At 39.5% G+C, this 23,806-nt stretch overlaps 1 protein-coding gene across 4 annotated transcripts in view; it reads right to left on the bottom strand.

Annotated features, from left to right (window-relative positions):
* The window catches only part of LOC140483676 (kelch domain-containing protein 8B-like), a 202,986-nt gene that overhangs the window by 121,791 nt on the left and 57,389 nt on the right, over window positions 1-23,806 (bottom strand). For all 4 annotated transcript variants that reach the window (XM_072582044.1, XM_072582047.1, XM_072582046.1 and 1 more), the window contains exons 3-4: window positions 12,326-12,490; window positions 9,138-9,362 (exon numbers count right to left, since the gene is read on the bottom strand). In XM_072582044.1, coding sequence (XP_072438145.1) covers window positions 9,138-9,362; window positions 12,326-12,490 — 390 coding nt within the window. The remainder of the gene's footprint in view (window positions 1-9,137; window positions 9,363-12,325; window positions 12,491-23,806) is intronic.

Consider the following 23,806-nt stretch of genomic DNA (forward strand, 5'->3'; position numbering starts at 1 on the left):
GAAAGCAAATCTTAGCAGGATTTATAAACTTAATGGGAAGGTCCTAGGGAGTGTTGCTGAACAAAGAGACCTTGGAGTGCAAGTTCATAGCTCCTTGAAAGTGGAGTCGCAGGTAGATAGGATCATGAAGAAGGTGGTTGGTATGCTTTCCTTTATTCGTCAGAGTATTGAGTACAGGAGTTGGGAGGTCATGTTGCGACTGTACAGGACATTGGTTAGGCCACTGTTGGAATATTGCGTGCAATTCTGGTCTCCTTCCTATCGGAAAGATGTTGTGAAACTTGAAAGGGTTCAGAAAAGATTTACAAGGATGTTGACAGGGTTGGAGGATTTGAGCTATAGGGAGAGGCTGAACAGGCTGGGGCTGTTTTCCCTGGTGTGTTGGAGTTTGAGGGGTGACTTTATAGAGGTTTACAAAATTATGAGGCGCATGGATAGGATAAATAGACAAAGTCTTTTCCCTGGGGTGGAGGAGTCTAGAACTAGAGGGCATAGGTTTAGGGTGAGAGGGGAAAGATATAAAAGAGACCTAAGGGGCAACTTTTTCATGCAGAGGTTGGTACATGTATGGTACAGAGGATGTGGTGGAGGCTGGTACAATTGCAACATTTAAGAGGCATTTGGATGGGTATATGAATAGTAAGGGTTTGGAGGGATATGGGCAGGGTGCTGGCAGGTAGGACTAGATTGGGTTGGGATATTTGGTCAGCATGGACAGGTTGGACTGAAGGGTCTGTTTCCGTGCTGCACAGCTCTATGACTCTATCCCATCAAATAACAATTAAAATAAGTTGAACTGAAAGATACATGAATATCTGACATGCACTTAGGAACAGGAGATTGCTATTCACATATTTGAGCTTGTTTCACCAATTAAATCAAAAGTTCTCAAATCATAAGAACCCCTTTTTTTGTCCCAAAGACTGGTGGATCATATCAAACAGCATGTTTGCAACAGGCAAGGTACTGACCATATCCAATTAGCCCATACCTTTTAAGAATCAAAGCAGAGTGTTCAATATTAGACGTGATATGTGTTTCAGTGTAATTTATCAAATAATCCTGAGTATGCTGAGAATTATACTTTTTGCGATTGTAACAAGGTCAGCCAGGTGGACCTCATAGAATATGAGTTTCCTGATTGGGACTGTTAACCTGATTCAATGAGAGAGCTCTGCCTGACAGATATAAATAGGAGCGTCAGAGATTCTGCTTACTCTGAGAGCCAGCTCTGAGGGAACTGGATCAGTGTCAAGTACTATGCACATGGAAACAACGGATGACTTGGTGATGGGATAACGACCTCTGTGGAGTTATTTCAAATTTGACAGCCAGTTTAACATTGTTAGTTGGGCTCACGTGTGGTGTACTTGTATGTATTAGAAGTGATATATTCCTTGCAAACAAACAGAACACGTACGCACATAGTGCTTGTTCTAACGTAGCAAAATAGGTGATGGTGATTCCATGCTTCATTCCTCAGATCAATGCCTTGATCACTAAGAGTCAACTTACTTAGTTTAACTTCTTTTAAAAAAAACCTTGAAAGTTAATTGTCAGCTATATCCAACTGTTACATTCTCCTTGGCAATGCCTTTACCAATCAGAGGCCTCCCGTAATCCATTCAGCACTGTCTTCACATACAGTCAAAATGATGTTCCCCTTTGAAATGCTAGTTATGCAAATGACCCATTGAGTGCAAGATGAAAAACTTCAACAAGATGTTTTTAGCAATTCCCAAGCTATGTACTATAATTGACTATTATATAATACTTGTAGTACAGCGTTGCATCTAAGAAAGCAGATATCTCATTACAGATAGCAGATGGCAGTGCTGCTTCTTACTGCAGAATCTCATGATTTTTAGAAGGTGCCAACTAAGGAGAGGATGAGGGTGGCAGTGTGGGTAGGGAACAAGAGCACTGGGGAAGCACAACACAGAGATAGCAGAAGTACAGGGAAAACAGAGCATAGAGAAAACAGGAGCATAGAGAAAATGAGCCCAGATAGAACAGGAGCATTGAGTGAGCAGGAGAATAGAAACAACAGAAAATAGACAGAAACAGAAACATGGTGGCTGGGAGTTGAGGTGTGAAAGGGACAGGAACACAGAGAAAGAGAAGAGCAGGGAAGTGAAGGAGCATTGTGGCTGTAGAACAAACCACCAGCCCTTGGTATTCATCTACATTGCCCACCCTACGTTGTAGACACCTAGGAAGGCTCCTATTGACTCACATATCCCCACACACCTCAGACTGAGAACAACTGAAATAGATAGTGGCTGATCTCTACATGACGAATAAAAGAAAATAGATACTAGAATTTCTGTTTTACCTTGCGCTGAAAATACATTCCTGAAATTGCTTCCTGCTTACTAATTAGAGCAAAGATGTAGAACTGCAGTTTCAAATAATTTATATGAAATGTCTACTCAGTAAAAAAAGCAAGGATTGAGTTTAATTCAGCTTATCTCCACATCATGAAAGCATTAAGGCTATACTTTGCAATTGGAAAAGCATCCCGTCATTCTTAGGCAATACCCGTTAGCTAATTAACTAGCACCAGACATTAAAAAAAACTTGTTACTATGGAGAGATATCACAGCAACATGAACTCTTTAATACTGTGCACTGTGGCAAACTCTATAATCCCTTTAATCACACAACTATGCTATTCAGTGCTGCAGAAGAGTTTATAATTCTTACAATGGAATTTTTTCTGGTTTTGCTGAAATAATTTGTGAGCCTTTCAAGTTGACAGTCTTGTTATCAACGTCTGTGAAAAAGTATTTTATTTCTTGCCTTATTTGTGTAGAAGATGAAAAAAATCCCAGCACAACAAAATTGGATGCAACAATGAGGGTATATGTTCGCAAAAAGTTGAGAAAATGTTCAAAACAATTTAATTTAACTGAAAGGATTATGGTCTTTACTACCTTCAGGGATCCAATAGCATGGAGGCCTGTATGAGACAGGTTGATGAAATCAGTTAAAATAGAACTATCAGAACTAACTTGCTGTATAAATGCAATATTTCTTTACTGTTTCTTTTTATTTTCCTTACATCCATTGCATCCCCTGGCTTTAGTGAGTATGTTTCTTTAACTCCTCATCAGCACTATAATAAAGACATCGGGCAGTTGAGCACATAATAAGTGTTATTTCCAGGGTATGCCTGATAAAAGTGGTGCCAGCTAACACCTGATGATGCCTTTAAAACACAAAGCTAAACCACATCAATACAAAAGGTTTCTTAATGATCTCCTAAGGCAGAACAATGTATCTGGATGAAGTAATTAGTAAAAGATAAAAACAATTTACCATTATTCTTCCATTGTTATATTTGCAAGTATTTATTCAATCTGCAATTTTCTCTCCCACTTTCTTTTCTAACATTCTTTAATTTGTTGTGTATGTGCTTTCAAATACTTTGCTGTTATATGAGTCTGTAGTTTGTTTCTTCGTAGACTTATTTGCAAATATAAGTGCTTCCATACATGATAGCTGGAAGGGCTGTGTCCAAATACATTTTCCAGTGGCTGATGTACTATACATCTGATGAGTTGCCTCATGAAGAATGGTTGAAGAATAGACTAATGAGAAGGCTGTATTCAAAAAGGTGCTATATACTCAGAGGGGGTAAAAGCATTACAGCATTTACTACATTTCAGAAAAAAAATAGTCAGTTGAAGTTTTGTTTCATTATTTTCCTTTTACAGTTTTCTTCAATAAAATTGATTGACATCCTCAGAGGTCACAGAACTACAGTGCAATTATCCAAAAGATAATGAATAAGCTGAAAGCTTTTTGTGAAAGAGAAAATGGAAAGGGATTAGAAAAGGCTTTATAAATTGATAATATGAGCTCTTTATTTTTGTTTGAATGATTGAATAACCTTTAGTGCTCTGCAATTTGGTCAATGCAATTTTAATTAGATGGGAGGCTGCTAGAGAATGGAGGAAATGTTATTAGATATGACATTTGAGTTGATCTATGTAATCTCCTTCCTACTCTTGAGTAGAGTGGATAAAACAGCCTCTAACCCTGATTATTCTTAGTAACAGGAATGGTGAAGTGCATTACTGACAAAATAAGAAATGTTTCTGGACTCTGGTGTCATATCTGTTTTGTAGTAATGTGAACAGATGCTGTTTTTCTGTACTTTTAATACAAGGCAATAGATAGAATGAGAGGGAGATGGTGGGGGGTGGGGGGGTTACAACTTTTTCCAGCAATGATAAAATGTCAGGACAGTTTAAATCCCTCACCACAAGGATTGATTAGTTTTATAAGTGAAATTTGTGAAAATGCACTTTGCTTATCAGAGTATCCACTTTTCCAAGAGGCCATTGTGAGATCAGAAAACCATGAAGCACAACAAAGACTTCATACTTAACCAGTGCCAGATTCTTTTGGATTTCTTGTAAATATATGACTTACTTATAAATATAAGGCTGGCTGCGAGTATAAATATACTTGGCATTCGGAAGCCTTTGGGGATGCTCCATTATGCGCGCGCGCAGAAGGAGGTCACGTGGTGCTCCGCTCCGTTGCAAAACAAGGTCACGTGATGCTCTGTTTCATGCGCCGGAGGCGTGCAAGGGTCACGTGGTACTCCGTTTCGCAGGCAAAACAGGGTCATGTGGTCCTCCGTTTCGCAGGCAAAACAAGGTCACGTGGCGTCGGACATCCAGGAATGCAAGGAGGCGGAGAATGGAGTCAGATCAACAGCCAATCAGAAGATGATTCCACCTCAGTGATTGCATGTCATTTTTTATTATATAAAAGACTGTGTCAGGGACAGAAGGGTGTGGTATTTTTCTGAACTGACACACTGTATAGTTTGTCAGGGACGGAAAAGTCTAGACCCAGAGCTCTGTATGCTTTCTCCACTTACTGCTAAAATAAACTTAAAGTGTGAGACCGAATATCTTCTCCGATTGCTTCATTTAAAGAACACGCAGGACTTGGCTCACACATAGAAGAAAGTAAGTTAGTAGATTGAGCCAAAGTCTGACATTCCCAAGTGGCAAGCATTCGCCAACCGCCCAGCAGTATAGCAGTACCTGCTAAATAGGTGGAGAAGCAACAAAGGGCAACACCACAAGTAGAGAATCTGAAAGAATGTTCAAGTGAAGAAGAAAATATTCCTTTGTCTGAACCGGTTCTCTTCCTTACCTCAGTGTATAGGATGGGCTGAAGGGCTAAAATTGTTGATGATATTCAACAGCTGCAAACTTTGAATGAATCCTGTGAACATTCCTTATACATGCTGCAGACAACACAATGGTGCAGCATGGTGGCACAGTGGTTAGCACTGCTGCCTCACAGCGCCAGAGACCCGGTTCAATTCCCACCTCAGGCGACTGACTGTGTGGAGTTTGCACATTCTCCCCGTGCCTGCGTGGGTTTCCTCCCACAGTCCAAAGATGTGCAGGTCAGGTGAATTGGCCATGCTAAATTGCCCATGGTGTTAGGGGAATGGGTGGGTTGTGGGTCGGTGTGGACTTGTTGGGCTGAAGGGCCTGTTTCCACACTGTAAGTAATCTAAAATCAAAATTTGTTTTCTGTACATGCAAGCAGCTTGATTTTTGTATCTGCTTTTCTGTGCTGACTCTTTGTTACACTGTATAAAGGAGACAGTTTCATTCCAAGTTTCCTTTCCAATAATGGGACCATGAACAGTGCCAGAAATAAACCTACGCCTTCAGGCCAACCACTGATTGAAGGGTCCCTGATGTGCACGAGGGCATGAGACTCATTGCTTTCTTTTCTTCCCTTTTTCATTTTTTTAAATTACTAAATAGATGGCCATAGTTCAGTCTTTTATTTTTCCTTCCTTTTTCCAGCTTTTATTATTACTCAATATATGTTCATATTTAAGCAAACTGCTGTTGTCAGGTCTTCTCTTAACTACATTAAACCAAATCTGAAAAGTGTGACATGGTGGCCCCATGGTTAGCATTGCTGCCTCACAGCGCCAGGGACCTGGTTCAATTCCAGCCTCGGGTGACTGCCTGTGTGGAATTTGCACATTCTCCCTGTGTCTGCATGGGTTTCCTGTGAGTGCTCTGAATTCGTCCCACAGTCCAAAGATGTGCAGGTTGGGTGATTTGGCTGTTTAGGGATGTGTAAGTTAGGTGCATTAGTCAGGAATAAAATATAGGGTAGAGGGAATGGGTCTTTGGAGGGTCAGTGTGGACTTGTTGTGCTGAAGCGCATGTATCCACACTGTAGGGATTCTAAGGGACCACTTGGATATACTCTGTTATCCAAGATACTCAGTGAGTCACAAAGAAGGTAGTCTTATACAATCCTGCAGCCAAATGTTTGCTTTGTTCAATGCAATGTGTGCCTCCATCTTGCCATAAACACTGGGACCAGTTGAAATTGTGGCCAGTAATGACATCTCTTTTCCTGATGTCAGTTTACAAGGTGCTGACTGTTGGACCCACTCAGCTCCCAAACTCGAACAACAAAAATGGGGAGAGGAGTAAACTAAATATCCACATCCCAGTTAAATTTCAATTTTTATTAGTCCAGTTGGTCACTATGATTGCCATTCTCAAGGAAATTTGAAGTCAGAAAATCAAGTGCCAAAAAGTAGGGAAGGACAATCACGATCATTCGAGGAGAAGCACAAAGAAAATTTTTTTAGATTTAATTTAATCTAAAAAAAAATTCATGACAAATCCCATGGACTTGATTGCCTGCATCCTTGGGTCTTAAAGAAATGGCTGCAGAGATAGTGGATTGGTTGTAATTGTTCACAGTTCATTAGATTCTGCAAATGTCCCAGCAGGTTGGAAAATACAACTGTTACACCCTACTGAACAAGGGAACACAACAGGAAGCAGGAAGATATAGGCCAGTTATTCTAATATCTGTTACTGGGAAAATGATAAAATTCATTATTAAGGTGGCAGTAGCAGGACATTCATAAAAAGCCTAGGCAGAACCAACATGATTTCATGAAAGGGTAGTCTTGTTTTACAAATTTTAGAGCTTTTTAGGACTTAATAAGCTCTGTGTATAAAGGACAACCAATAGATATAGTGTATTTTCATTTCCAAAAAGATGTCTGATAAGGTACCATATAAAAGGCTGCAATTCAAGACAAGGGATTGGAGTGATATGTTAGCACAGATAAAGAATTGGCATCACTTTACATTGTAAACCAGTCAACTGAGCTAACCAAGCCCTAATATAGCATGAACAATCAGGATAAATGGATAATTTTCATTTTGGCAAACTATAACTGTTGGGTGCCATAGAATCTGTGTTGGGACACTATCTTGATTTTATTTAATGACGGAACAAGCTTGAGGAGTTGCATGAACTCATTCTGCTCCTATTTCTTATGTTTTTATTTTCTTTCCAGTTTTATTACAGTCACTTTTATGTGATAATAAGTCAACATTAATCTAAACCTGTTTGAGCCTAGACTCAGCATCATATTCAAATCTTCATTGCCTGTATTCTAACCTAATTCAAATTCCACTGACCCAGCTTACTCACTTTCATTGTCTTCTGGTTAAGCAAATGTTGCTAAGTTACAGTTCTCATATTTTATTCAAGTCTCTCCACCACTCGTCCATTCTTCTCTCAATTACCACCTCCAGCCCAACAACTCTCTAAGATGCCCTGCACTAAATTTGGTCTCTTCAGTTTTAAGCCATCCATCACATCCTTAGCTGCCAAGATGCAAAGTTCTAGAACTCCCTCCCTAAATCTCTCCACTTTTCATCCTCCCTTTCCACTTTTAAAATGTACCTTAACATCCACTACTTTGATCAAGCATTTGATGACCTGCCCTAGTACTGGCTGATGTGATTCCGTGACAAATGTTGCTTCATAAAACTCTTGTGAAGCACCTTGTAGTGGTGTTTAACTATTTTAAAGTTGCTATATTAATGTAAGTTGCTGTTGCATGAAAAATGTGCATGGAAACCTTCAGGTTGATGAAACGTTAGGCAGCCTGAGATGCGTGTTGTGTTAAATTTTCAATGTTTCAATATATTTCACTATATTTGTTTTAACTTTTACAAAAAAGTTTTGTGTATTCGCTCAATTACTAAGTATATTCATGATGCAGAGGTGCTGGTGTTGGACTGGGGTGGACAAAGTCAGAAGTCACACAACACCAGCTTATAGTCCAACAGGTTTATTTGAAACCAATAACTTTTGGAACATAGTTCCTTCATCACCTAATGAAGGGGCTACATTCTGAAAGCTTATGTTTTCAAGTAAACCCATTGGACTATAACCTGGTGTCATGTGACTTCTGACTTTGTATTCACATTTCTGAAGCAAGATGAGAGAATTCACTGGTCAATATGAGTTATGTATCAGCTTCATGTTCAATATTTGGTGGCATCTGTGGGTTGTAATGATGATACTAATATTCTTAATAAAATAATAAACGCAAAAAGGCCAGCAGCATAACAGAATGCTAGACCTTACTTCAATCAACTCAGCAATAATAGATATTTCAGCGTTCAGAAAGAGGAATTTTGGGAAGCAGGCAAATACATTTTTTGAAATCTAAGAAAGTAATGCAGATTTGTTCCAATGAAAGTGTCTTGAATAGCTAAAATCTCTGGTTGCTCATTACTGACATCACCTATGTCAATTACCACCCCCTCACGAGCAATAGATTAACCAACAAAATCGAGATAATCCATCATAAAACACATTTAGCAGCAAAGATAAGGAAAGTTATTTCAGGCCATTGCTTTAATATTTCACTAATTCCTGCTCATCTTCAGAATTTTGTTTTGCTTACAATGGGAGTAGGTGGGATATTTTTTAATCCCTCTGCCACTTCCTTGCTTGACAGCACCAGCACATTAAGCTACGTCTCTAAGTTACCAACTTCAACTGCGTCGCTATGGAGAGATACAGAGATACGCTGTGGAGAAGAGTCAATGGTTCACCAGAAACAGGAAGATAAAAACAAATGATGCAAGGCTTGTCCTGCTGCCCAGTTGAAGAAAACTTTGGAAGAGAGTACATTCCATTTAATTAAAATTCTTCCAATGGCAATGCTCAGTGGAGCCCATGTCGGCTAAAACTAAAATGTAGTGAGAAAAGAAATAAAACCATCAAGTAAAATAAAAAGAAAGTGCTTAACTTACCTTGTTCTATGTCAAACACTTCCACTGTATTGACAAAATGTGGCCTGGAGTAGAAGTTATGAGGGCCTGGTTGCTGAAGACCTCCAAGGCTGTAAAAGCATTTCTCAGTCATAGCACAATTAGCAAATGCACGGCGGGTAGGAATGCTTGGATATTTGGTCCAGCTCTTTGTTTCCAAGTCTAAGGCTTCAAATGCGGTCACAGGTAGTTTGCCCTGTCTTCCTCCTAAGATGAAATAAAGGGTTTGGATCACTGTACTTCAACAGTACATGCATCATTTTATAAATAGGTAGATGACTCTGGCAGGGAACATTTGTTGAAACATTTTTACTTTGCTGTTGGCTAAATATTGTTGACTATATGTAAACCTGTGAGTGTATAGCCTTCCATGGAAATATTGGGATTTTAGATTTTAGTAGCCCTTCATCAAGATACCTATAGGGTAGAGTGTATAAAAATTGGCAAGCCATATTGCAGCTGTACAGAATGTTAGTCAGGTCTCGTTTGGAATATTACGCACAGTCTGATCGCCACCCTACCAAAAGGATGTGGAGACTTTGCAGAGGGTACAGAAAATCTTTACCAGGATATTGCCTGGTTTGGAGGATATTAGCTATGAGGAGAGATTTGACAAAATTGGTTTGTTTTCATTTGAGGATTAGAGGCGGACGGGTGACCAATTGAAGTTTATGAGAGGCACAGATAGAATGGATACTCGGAGCGTTTTTCCCAGGGCAGAAAATTAGTTACTAATTGTGCTAAATTAAGTTAAAAGGGGGAAAGTTTAAAAGAAGATGTGAAAGAAAAGGGTGATAAGTACCTGGAATGCACTCCCAGAGGAGGTGATAGAAGTAAATACATTCGCAACATTTAAAAGACATCTTGACAGATAAATGAATACGCAGAAAATAGAGGGATATAGACCATTTTGAGGCAAAATCTTTAGAAAGTTTAGTTTAGAAAGGTGTTAAGTGTCAGCGAGGGCTTGGTGGGGCAAAAGTCCACTTCCTGAAATGTACCTTTTTTGTTCTTTCAAAATATGTCTGTTAGTATCCAGTTGAAGACACGAGGGTTGCAACATGTATTTTTGTGTGGAATGGAGATGTGGGGCAAAAATGGCCTGAGACTGGACCTCAGGCTTCAGTTAACTGTTCTGTGTGGATATCCATCAAAAGCTGCTCCATCTTTTTAGATAAATGAATTTGAGGCATCCTCCCTCCCATTTGGATTCACATGACAAAGAAGACTTACTAAACTGAAGTTCATGTTACCCATGGATGGATAACCAATGCAAGTATACATTGGGTGTGACAGTGGTTGTGAGTGAACACAAGGCATTGTTTTTCCAGATGCATACTACACAAAAGATCAGCTTTAGATCAAATCAGATATGTCTGAATGATGGCTGATTGCACTGCACGTTTTGATCCCTCAGCTGTTCCAGCAGATTCCTTTGAGCTATTGACTTGAAGTTTTAAAACTTAATAATGTGATCAATTTAATTTCCTTTTGGATTATACGATATCCAAACAGAAGAACTTTATCCTGTAGCAGAACGGCTCAGAAAAAGATGATGTCCCAAATGAGATCCCAAAGTTACTTCTGGTTTCCTCTTAGATTCATAGGGATGTACAGCATGGAAACAGACCCTTCGGTCTAACTTGTCCATGCCGACCAGATATCCCAACCCAATATAGTCCCACCTGCCAGCACCTGGCCCATATCCCTCCAAACCCTTCCTAATCATATACCCATCCAAATGGCTTTTAAATGCTGCAATTGTACCAGCCTCCACCACTTCCTCTGGCAGCTCATTCCACACACGTACCACCCTCTGCGTGAAAAAGTTGCCCCATTTATATCTTTCCCCTCTCACCCTAAACCTATGCCCTCTAGTACTGTACTCCCCAGTAAGTTTTAGAAAAGGCTTTGTCTATTTATCTTTTCCATGCCCCTCATGATTTTATAAACCTTGATAAGGTCACCTGTCAGCCTTCAATGCTCCAGGGAAAACAGCCCCAGCCTATTCAACCTCTCCCTATAGCTCAAATTCTCCAACCTGGCAACATCCTTGTAAATCTTTTATGAACCCTTTCAAGGTTCACAACATCTTTCCGATAGGAAGGGGACCAGAATTGCATGCAATATTCCAACAGTGGCTTAACCAATGTCCTGTACAGCCGCAACATGACCTCCCAACTCCTGTACTCAATACTCTGACCAATAACGGAAAGCATACCAAATGCCTTCTTCACTATCCTATCTACTTGTGGCTCTACTTTCAAGGAGCTAGGATTTGTCCCTGAATAGGACAGAGTCTCCTGCTTTAAGAACTCTGGAATGTAGAAGATGAGACCAGTTCCTTCTTAAGATGAGTATTCCCACTTTCCTGGGCCTTATCTAGCTAGAATAACCATGAACTGCAGTGGAGGCAGTGTGAGAGGACTCAGTGGACGAGTTCCTAATATATCAGCCAGTATTGCAACACATGTGTTTCTGGAACATGGACATTAGTCTGTGATACCTCTTCATTCCTAAATCAATGTAGCCTACATTTTGACTCCTTCAATTTAGTATTGGATTCCTTAGTGAATAGGCCATTTGAAAGGATTACTGTCTTTAGCATCTTTTGGTGTTTGAATTCAAACTAACCGTGGGACATATCTCAATCTGAATATGTGCTGTGCAGAATCTGCCTGGAGTTAGAAGAATCTTAGAAATCTGGGGCTTGTTGTTAGCTGCTCACCCAGCAGAAACCCATTCCACTTCCCGAAGTGGAATCAAGGCAGTAGCAGTAATCCACTTGTAGAAAGAGTGATAAAAAGAGTATGCAACACTAGTGGTCAGATCTCCTCATTCTCTCAGTACAGTCAAGAGGACATTACAATGATTAGGATTCGTGAACCAAGAAAATCAAAGGGTATGGGGAAAGAACAATGAATGGCAAAACATTTATGATTTTATTCAAAGACAGAGCAGGTTCTCTGAATAGTCTTCTCCTAATGTTACTTCTTCATTCTCAACCTTAAGATGAGGATTATTTCCGGCTCATGTAGAGAACTTCTTCAGCAATTGTGTCAAATAAGCAATAACATTGTGAAACTACAGCTAAAATACTAATGTGTTCATAAAGAACAAAGTAACTGCAACAAGATATTAAATGCAGCCATCTAGAAGTGGTCATTTACCTAGGACATAGATTTTATTGCCCTTGATGAAAGAACAGGCTGCATACTGTGGTGTTGGCATCGGTGGTAGGGGTTGCCAATAATCCCTGGCTGGTTCATACACACGTACCAGAGCTTGTGGAGCAGCATCTGAGCCCATGCCTCCCAAAGCGTACACTCTGCCATCTAAAACATAATTCACATAATCATGTTAGAAGCGTAACAAGGCTATAATAAGTGAAACCAATAGCATTATAATTTAATGTAATGGCTTATATATTCTATTCAGTGTTAAACCCAGTAAGTTTTAGAATGGCACTGTTATGGTTAAATCCCACTGTACCAGATGCTTTTATGTTTATCAACAATCTGTTGACAAGTCTGAATGCAAAAATAATATTCAATATATGCGATATCAGCATATTGATTTATTATACTAAACATTTTTGTCTGGAACTTTATTCCTTGTTTATATTGACTCATCTCTTGCAGATTGCACATAATTAATGTGAATTTCTATGATGCTGAGGATTAGTGCATTTTTATGACGTAACTTCAGTGGGAATTCTTTTCTGTGGCTCATGGCACAACAGCAAGAGCTCACTCAACATGCTTACAGCCTTAAATGGCTTTCTGAGTCAGTGCATTTGGATTGAGTATTACAACCGTGGCATCAAACCTGATTCAGAGAATTCTTAGCATTTCACACTTACACAATTCCTGAACTTGATTAATGCCAAAATTAAACCAAAATTTGCACTGTGTTCCATGCTGATCTATCAGTCGCAACTCACTGTGAATTTCCTGAGAGTCTGACTAGTATATGCCAGAATGTAGTGTGAAACAAACAGTAATCTAGTATTTGATAAAAGTCTAGGAAAAATATGGATTCTTTGCCATTTTCCTCCTTATTAATGTTATGGAAAGTAATATTTGATGTCATCAATCTATGGTCTTTATGCGCATTCAACTATAATGCAATTTTGGAACTTCTTTTCTATGGGTGGAACTTTATAGCAGTCTGAATTACATGGGCAATGGTAAGATTTGTGCAGAATTGTGCGAAAAGTCCAGTGAAGTTTGTCTTGAAGATGGAAGCAATTTGCTGCCTCTTTTATGCAAATACTAGGTGTCAAGGTGAAATTCTTGCCAGTCAGCAGCAAATTAACTATTAAGAGCCAATTGACACTTGTTGACGACATTGCTAACTGCACAGCTCATCTCGTCAATATGGAGTGTCCGGTATTCCCAAAGCCAGCGAGCAAACTAGATGCCGGGAATTCTCAACATGGAACTCAGAGCAGGTACCTTGAGACTCCAGCTTGTGGCTGCCTGCAAAGAGCCTCCAGGCACTCATGGCAAAACCATATCTTAGGGCACAATCCATGGGGTCCAACCACATGCACCAACCGTCCCAGTCTGCAAACACGAACATCTAATATTTGCCAGGTGCTCAGGAACCCCATGGTACCTCTCCAATTCACTTGGGTTGAAAATACAGGTAAATTGGGGAACTTGCATACTTTATAAAACCTTTATCCTTTATGATAACTCCAGGGATAGTGAGGTGAAATTTCAAAAACATTACACCAGCAAGGCACAACATTCTGGAAAGAATATTAGTGAACCAGATTCTATTTTAGAACAATCAATGATAGTTGATATGATCTTCATTACTGACATTAACTTTATATTCTATACTTTTATTAAATGAATTTAAATTCCACCAGCTGAGGTGAAATCCGAACCATAGCCCACAACATTTATCTGGATTATTGGGCCACTAACCATCTTTCTGTAAGGTTGATCTCAGTAAGACACAAAAAAAATCAGAACATAATCCAATATAGGCTCCATGATTGATACAACACTGGTACAGGAGGTTGCCATGATGAGAGAGATCCTTTAATCACAGAAGTTCAACAGTCTTCCAGACATCGTGAAGGCGCTAGGAGCAGGTAGTCAAACCAAGATACAGTACCAGGTGAATTGTACTGAGCTCACACAAGAGGTCAGTGCCAGTGAATGCATCTTCAAATATCATGTCCCACTACCAGCTTTAGACACTTGCTAATGCATGGAAACCCTATGGTTCATTTTTGAACCATCTCCACAAAAATGAAAAAAGGCAGAGCAGACCCTGCTGAATGGAAAAGATAAAAAGACCCATTAAGCAACTTATCAGAGCTACTAAAAGGGATTATGAAAAAAAACTTGTCAAAATCAATGAAAAGAAATTTTACTGTTACATAAGTTCCCAGTCCTAAGATGTGTTGGTTAGTCAGATTGGACATGCTAAATTGTCTAGGGATGTGTAGGTTAGGTGATGGGGCCAGGAAATTATTACAGTTCCCTGGGGAAATAAAGAAATAAGTGTACATGAAAGAATTCTATTTTATAACTGAAAGCTAAAGAAACTGAAGTTCTGATTGAAGAGAAAACATCCATTTCTCTTCTCTCCATTCTGTGCACGACAAAATAAAAGAAAATCCCTAACTGCTAGCTTTTCTATCTCGCCTTTCCTCTGTAAACAGCTCTCTCTGCAGATCCCCTGTTGAAAGGGAAAAATCATCTTCAAAAACATTGAAAGGGCAAATCTTCAACCAATGAATGAAAAACAGTGCATACATCACCTCATTAGCAAAACATCAGAAGGAAATGAAAGGAACCGAAAGATAATAATACACTTAAATTTGTGTTCTGACCTAATGTGATCAAACTTTTCTTTGTGTCCACCAATAATGTTTATGTCTTGTCTGTGTTTGTCAGTCTGTTGTATGTGTGAATGGAAATTTTTAAAAGGGTAAAGTTTAAGATATAGGTTAGCAATTTATCTCATCTACTTTCTGCCATTGCTTGTAAACAGTTAGATTACAATAAAGTAGTTATTTACAAATGATAAAGAAAACCTTGAGGGAATATTGTTTTAGTCTCAATTAGACAGTTAGGTAGGATTGGACATTTCTGTGATTTAAACACATTTTCACATTCGTGACAACTCCAAGAATAGTGAGGCATGAATTCCTGTGCACAATCCCAATGAGTCAGGACATTGCTCATTATCAAATTTTGGCATCTAGCAGACATGAACCATTGATTGGTTGGAAGCACAACAGTAGCCCCTCAAAATTCTAACTTGTTATTTAAAATAGACGGTACACCTGGTGAGAAGGGACCGGGAATGGGAAGCCACAGAGGTCAATGTCACAAATGTAGCTCCAAGAATCTTGATGCATTGTTGTAAAAAGTTTAATGAACCAACGCAAATTGTCAAGGTCAGTGAATGAATCTCCAAATTCCATAATGCCACAAACTGTAGCAATAGCTTGACATGCTGTTCAAGTCACGTATTCCCATCACTCAGCCACAAACTATCTCTATCAACCAGAATGCATACCTAATATTAATTTACTCACACACTGAGCACTTTTACCAGCCTCACATTTCCATTTAGCAGCTGTATTATATTACAAACTATTAACCATTTTCATAGCCTCACTGACACACCTCTCTAATGCAGGAGAAGGTGGTTCATAACAAAGCACTGGGAGCTAACTGGATTGGGTGGGAGTTGGAGGTGGAGACCTGCATGCTCTAACCCAACAGAGCAGATTGTGATGGGCATTACCAGAAGAACCATTTCTGATATTGTGACCAGTTGTAGAACAGAATCCATTGAAGATGATAACGTCCTCAAATGTAATTGTCTTTCTCACATGTTATCATCCCCTCAATCCACAACCTCCTCTCCTGTACAACTGCACAAGGTGTAAGTGTGCACTTCTTTCTTTTCTAATCACACATTCTTCACCCTGCATCTTTCTCTTTTCCGATTCCTCAGATATGCAAGTTGGCAGGTGAAGAAAGACCAAGAGGAGAATGATAATGAAGACACAGTACTACCTGGTTTCATCTTGTTTTGTTATGTCTCATGGTCAGTATGTCAGTTTACCTTTAACAGATATGGTCATGACATCATCATTGTATTATAACATATGCCCTGAGCATATGACCTGAGATTAGAAAGTTCTCACAGTCCATTTTGCCTTAACTTGAAGCATGATATAAAACTGGAAGCATGCTCTTCAGTTACAATCGAATAGCCCCGACATTTATGTGCATGCGAATGTAGTACACAATAGTTCCCTGTAATAAAAGTCTGTAAGATTCTTTAAATCTACAATATCCACACCCAGTTTATTCTGTTATGAAGGATGACCCAAGCATTGCTACATTAAGGGTAAAATACCCTGCAAGAGATAATTAAACAATGCTCATAGATATCTGATCAAGTTCTAACGTAAATGATAGCAGAGATAAGGGATCTGCACATGATGAGGCACCAGATACAAATGGTCTTAAGTAAAGGCAGGGGAGTGGCACAGCACAGATGCCAGCTCTGCAGAGAATAGATTGGCATACAAGCTCCAATACAGGAGCTTTAGATAAGGATTTATTGGACCACCATGCTGAAAGATTGGCATTCACAATAAAATGTTTGTTGCATTTGGAAGCCTGCAAGGAAGATGGAGAACCACCTGGTACAGGGTTTTGTGCAACACACAGAATCAACCCTTTCCTGAATAGACATGCTTTCCAACTCCATCAATTAATTTGTCGGCCTAAACACAGATGCAGTATCTGATTCAGCTTCCATTTCAGCACAAGCAACTTCCATCAATGTCTGAGTGCTGCTGTAGAAGTTACACAATCTCTAATGTCACACACCTTCAAACAGCTAATGTCAGGAAATTGGATTCCAGTGTTTGAATAAACTTAGTCATAGAGATATACTGCACAGAAAAAGACCCTTCAGTCCAACTCAACCATGCTGAACAGATATCCTAAATAAATCAAAACCCATCTGCCAGCATTTGGCCCTTATCCCTCTAAACCCTTCCAATTTATGTACCCATCCAGTTGCCTTTTAAATGTTGAAAATGTACCAGCCTCCACCACTTCCTCTGGCACATCATTCCATTTGAGCACCACCCTTTAGGTGAAACAATTGCCCCTTAGATCCCTTTTAAATCCTTTCTCTCTCACCTTAAACCTATGTCCTCTAGTTCTGGACTGCCTCACCGCAGGGAAAAGACTATGTCTATATACCCTATTCACCCCTCTCGTGATTTTATAAACAGCCATAAAGTCACCCCTCTACCCTTGATGTTCCAGCCTATTCAGCCATTCTCAAACTGTCCAACACTGGCAACATCATTGTAAATCAAACCCTTTCAAGTTTGACTTGAATTTGTCCTCCGATAGATTATTAGGAATAGTAGGAAGCCATCTTTCTGTAGCAGTAGATGCTCCATGGTTAATAAACGGGCTGTTCTTCAGGATGACTGCATTCCTGCTCCTCTCCCTGCCACTCTGACTATATTTGTATTGCTTCCTTAGAGACAGCACAATCTGAAGCCAAGTCCTCAAGGTTATATTCCAAGGCCATCTACAATCTCCTTGACTAAAATCAGCAGCTTTCCACCAGGCATTTGAAGCTAGTGGGGTAACACTGGATGGAAACTGCAGTCAAGCATAAACTCACAGACCATAGACATGCACAAGGGTGATTACTCTAAATTTTTATGCGATATGGCATGATTTCATTTATAAACATAACTTGGAATATTTATTTTGTGCAGATTTTTCTTTCAGCGTTGCGGCCAAGATGACGACATGATAGCCAGTGTAAACAGAAAGGTAAAATGTGGGACTGATGGTTGAATTGACTCTGTAACAGCAACCTGCACAGTGAGGAAGCCGACAGACTGAAATGCAATTCTCTCTCTTTGCAAAGAACCCTTGGTACTCGGTAGGAGATAACTTCAAGATGTCATTGATGTAGTAATTGTAACGAGGTCAACCAGGTGGACATCAGAGAATATGAGTTCCCTGATTGGGGCTGTTAACCTGGTCCAATCAGGGATCCCTGGTGACAGATATAAATAGGAGTGTCAGAGATCCTACTCACTCTGAAAGCTGGCTCTGAGAAAGCTGAACCAGTGTCAATTACTATGCATGTTAAATAAAGGATGAGTTCCTGATGGGATGCCAGCCTCTGTGAAGTTATTTCAGCTTATATCTTCAGCATCAGTCTGGAAGGAACTGGACACTTAAAAACGAGCTTCATTACTATTAACTTTGACAAATTTGCTATGTTTTGAATCGTGGCTCTGAATGCTAGAAGATTTCATTGTTGGCCTTCCTGGTAAAGCGATGTCTTAAACATTAGTTCAACTGTAGTTCAGGTCATAGAATAGCACCATGAACACTCTGGGCAAATATGGCCTCCTTTAGAGAACTCTCTCTCCCTCCTCCTGCTCTGTCTTTCAGCAGCTTACACATGGTCCCTCTTAATTCTCTGAGTGATGCTTTATATCAAGGGGAAAACTGATAAGTGCACCCAAATGGTTTAAGCACATAGGTTTAAGTCAGCAAGAGAGCTTCAACACTTGCCACAACATCATTCCTGAAAACTGTAAATTGTAAAAAAAGCTACGGAAAGCACGAAAGGCACGTAGAATTTTAGCAACAGCCATGAAAAAGCAGCCATAAACAGTAAACCTAGAAGCAGTTGATGTCTTTAAATTACACTGGGTGGAAGATAGATTTTTAAGCTGCATAACACATGTTTAGCTGTGGAATAAAGATATGGAGCTGACTGGAGTTTTCAGCTCCAAAATGGCATTACTTATCCCATCAAATCAGTGGATTTACCTGCTGTGCAAATTTCTGGCATGTGTCCATTTTGTAAGCGTGAAAGCATTCATCAAGGTGGCATTTGGCTGCATGTAGTTTTGAATTCCTGAGGGTAATCATTGCATCAAAGGACAGACACTACTGAGTCCATATTCTCACCTTTAAATATACTACATGGTAGGAAGAAATGCTGGACATTTGCTCACACATGGAAGAATAAAATAATTAGAGCTCAAAAGAGCAAAGGAGACATTACAATTAACCCAAAGAACTAATGGTTGAAAAGGTTAATTGTTTCACTGACTTGATCTCAGAGGCTAAGCACTGCAAAAAGCAAATGTAAAAAGGCAACAAAATTCTCTCGGAATTTAGTCAGACATCTGTGTATTTCAAAAGGTTAACTAAGGTTTGGTGAAATAGTTGTGCACAATGAAAGATAAAGAATAATGACAGAATAATGAATAAGAAAAAAATAAGGTAATACAAAGTAACGGCATACTACCATATTTCCTGGCAAGATCTTTCTGTCAACCAATAATAAAGGATTTTTAAAATATTAGTTAATGGATTTAGGTTGGGGAGGTGCTGACAAGGCTAGCACATATATTTGACCATCCCCAATTATTCTTAAAAATCTTGTAGTTGCTGTGATTTTGCCTCCAACTGGATGTTTTACCTGGTGTAGCAATGCTTATGTTATCTTATATAATGTAAGAAATTGATGTGGATATCATGTATTGATGAATCCAACAGGCATTTAATACAACTTCCATTATGTACAAAGATTACATTCCTCAAGTGCACAAGGGTCTGAGCTAAAGTTAATCTATTAAGTTATAACAGCAAGCTTCCAGCAGAGCATTATTTAAAAAGAAAAACAGAAGGAATTTACAGAACAGAAGGATTTGGGATTTCTCATCCATGACTCACAAAAAGTTAGCATCCAAGTTCAAAGGGTAATAGAAAAGGGAAATGGAATGTTGATGTTTATTTCAAAGGAAATAGAGTATAAAAGAAGAGCAAATTTGCTAAAACTATACAAGGCAGACAACATATGGAATACTATGAACAGTTTTGAGCCCCTTATCTAAGGAATGATGTACCCACATTGGAGGCAGTCCAGAGAAGGGTTCACTATGCTGATACCAGATATAGGGGGACTGTCTTATGAGGAGAGGTTGAGCAGGATGGGTCTGTACTCATTGGAATAGTGAAAAATGAGAGGCAACCTTATTGAAACATACAAGATTCCTAGAGGACTTAGCAGGGTAGATACAGAAAGGTTATCTCCTCTTGTGGGAGAATCTAGGAACAGAGGGCAAAATCTGAGAATAAGGAGTCATTTACAACAGAGGTGAGGTATTTTTTCTCTGAGGGTAGTGAATCTGGGGAATTCTTTACCCAAAAAGGTGTTCAGGCTGAGTCATTAGCTATATTCAACATTGAGAGAGGCAGGTTTTTAATCCATAAGGGAATCAAGGGTTCGGGGAAAAGGCAGGGATATGGAATTGAGGGTTAGCAGATCTGCCATGATCTCATTGAATGTTAGAGCAGACTCAATGGGCTGAATGTACTTTTGCTCCTATATTTTATGGTTAGTAGAGTATTACGCTTCAAGTGATCCAAGGTAAGATGTAGTATGAGACCTTTATACCCTCAGGTAACATACTATGATACTATGATGATACCATGAGCAAGTCTCTAAAAAGTACAATGACACACTGACTATAAGATATAAGCAGTGATGTTAAACTTCCTTCTTGAATAACTGCAGGCTAAATGGTGTACATGCACCCACAATAAAGTTAGGAAGGGACCAACAAAAATGAAGACACAGTAATCTAATTCAAAATCAGGATGGTTTGTGCTTAGGAAGTAAAGTGGTATTTGAAGGGTTTTCCATGTGTTAACTTCCCTTGTTCTTCTGGGCAATAGAGTTCACAAGTTTGGAAACTATTGTTTGGCGGGTTGTTGCAATAAGTCTTACAATAGATACACATTGCTGCCACAGAGCCCAGAAGGTGGACGGAGTGACTGTTTAAAATCGTGAATAGGGTTTTAAGTAGGTGTCTTTGACCTAGATGTTGTGAACTTGAAGAGTGTTGCTGGAGCTGTACTCATCAAGGCAAGTAAAGCATATTTCATCACACTAACACCCTTGACCTTGCCTTGTAGTTTGTGGTAAGGTTTGAATATCAGGAGGTCTTTCACTCACAGAAAATGCTTAGCCTCTGTCCTTGTAGAAACAGTATTTATGCTGTTACTTCAGTTAATGCTCAGACCATAGTTCCCCAGCCCTATCCCCAAGGATAGATAAGTATGGTGCTGGAAAAACACAACAGGTTAGGCAGCATCCGAGGAGCAGGAAAGCATAAGCCTTTCGTCCCCAAGGACATTGAAGGTGTGGCATTCAATAATGGGAATACTTCTGCAAGTCAAGGAAAGGCAGTGTCAGAAAATTCCAAAATGCAATGTGGCCCTGGATTTAACATTTGTCTTTCCTTACTGCAGTATTTGCAGAGCTGCAGGGTTGAGTAGAAAGGTGATAGTGAAATGTCTGTTTAGTCAGGAGGTTTCTGCCATTCTACATTCAGCAGCCTTAATGTACGAATGGGCTTTTCTTGTCCATGCATTTGATATGCGTGTATGTATTTCATATTAATAACAAAATAACTGGTTATTCATGACTGGTTGCTAACAACAGCAGGTTCAGGAATTATCATACATTTGAAGCATAAATTTTCAGTTACCTTTCACAACAGAAATATTGAATTGATGAGATACTTTTCTGAAAGCTGTATTTCGAGATCAATATTTATTCATGGCTAATTATTTTTCTACAATAACCTACCACTGTCTATAGTGCTCCATTGAAGAGGAAGCTTGAGTGTTCCCTTGACCCTTGATCCTAATGTAATTTTAGAAATCTGCGTTACACAATTGTTGTTCTGTGATTCAACACAATCTCCATTCGCTCCCATGTAAAGGGCAAAGCAGTTCTCAAAGGAAGACTAGAATCCCTGTTTTAATTATTGTATATTCACTGTCCTCTCCAAATTTCCTGTTTCCCTGGAGACACCTTGACAACCTGATGACACAATTGTCTCTTTAAATAAACAAATAAGCTGGCCCTTAACCCTGCAGCTGTGTTTATGAAGCCCTTCCCAAACAAAGTAATATGCAATGAACAAAAACCATTAACCCTTCAAAGACTGAAGAAATGTCATTGCATATTGTTTTTGCATTTTGCTGGACGGAAATAGAATTGACAAGCCCACAGACAGAATGCGTATTGATTGGGCAGCATGGTTCCTAGAAGAAAGGCAGCAAGTTTAACTTAAAATGCTAAATAGGAAAATCACAGATCCAGTAAAGCACTAATTTTACAATCTGCCCATTATTATCAGGCAGACTGCACCCAAGTTTGTCAGATTCCTTAACAGTGGAATAGAATATCATTGACTGAGTGTAAAATCAGTATTCATCCACACCCTTTGGGCTTCTCATCAGCGAGTAAAGTTAAAATTGTTCCCAAAAGTCCTAAAAATTGAGATGTTATCTTTTTTCTAAAACCTCTGATGTCTGCCTGTCCCCATCTATCTGTTGTATCATTCATGCTTTTATAACCCACTCGTTCAATAACAGTCACACTCAACCATGCTTAAAATGGAGTAGCAACAGAATTTGGTGGCTTAGACATTCTGCTACCATTTACATTCAAGATTAAAATTGTTCCAACAAGGGGGATCCAAGATGGCGGCGATCTAGAAGGTTAAAAATCACAGAACATCAGGTTATAGTCCAACAGGTTTAATTGGAAGCACACTAGCTTTCGGAGCGACGCTCCTTCATCAGGTGATTGTGGAGGGCTCGATCGTAACACAGAATTTATAGCAAAAATTTGCAGTGTGATGTAACTGAAATTATACATTGAAAAATTGATTGTCTGTTGAGCCTTTCATCTGTTAGACTACAGTGATAGTTTCACTTCTTTCATATGTAAATCACAAAACCCTTTTTTTTAAAGTTGCATTCTCGGGTTAGCTGTTAGCAACAGTGATAGCTAGACAATATGTTGAAGGTGTTAGCCCCCCATGTTCTCTGTCTATGACCTGATGTTTAGATTGATTCTAATCTAAAAAGTGAGATAACAGAGTTTTACATAAATTCATGCAGTTTTTGAGCTCAGAGTTCTGCATGAATGTATGCAGTTTTTGAGCAAAGTGCAATGTAACTCTGCAAGTACAAATTCACCACACAAAATATATGTGTGCATGTGGGTCTTTGTCTGTCTGTGTGTGTGTGTCTGTCTGGGGTGAGGGTTGTGAGTGTGAGAAAGTGTGTGTGTGTGTGTAGTGAGTGCAGAGTGTCTTAAGTCTGTGAGGGGGTGCATGTGTGGGAGTGTGTGTATCTATAAGGGTGTGTGGGTGTCTGTATGTGCGCCTGTGTGTACCTGTGTCCGTGTGGACTTCGGGACAGGCAGTAGAGGAAAGTGGCTGAGCAGAGGTTGATTAGCTAAGTTCGGTACCCATAGGGAGGGCCTCAACCGGGACCTTGGGTTCATGTCACATTACAGGTGATCACCATTGCACTACACACACATACACACACACACACACACACACACACAAATTTCTACACACACACACTCTCACGTACACATGGACACAGGTACACACAGACGTGCACACAGACACCCACACACACCCTTATAGACACACACACTCCCACACATGCACCCCCTCACAGACTTAAGACACTCTGCACTCACTACACACACACACACACACACTTTCTCACACT

This window comes from Chiloscyllium punctatum, chromosome 12 (genome assembly GCF_047496795.1).
Source record: "Chiloscyllium punctatum isolate Juve2018m chromosome 12, sChiPun1.3, whole genome shotgun sequence".
In the NCBI taxonomy this organism is placed as follows: Eukaryota; Metazoa; Chordata; class Chondrichthyes; order Orectolobiformes; family Hemiscylliidae; genus Chiloscyllium; species Chiloscyllium punctatum.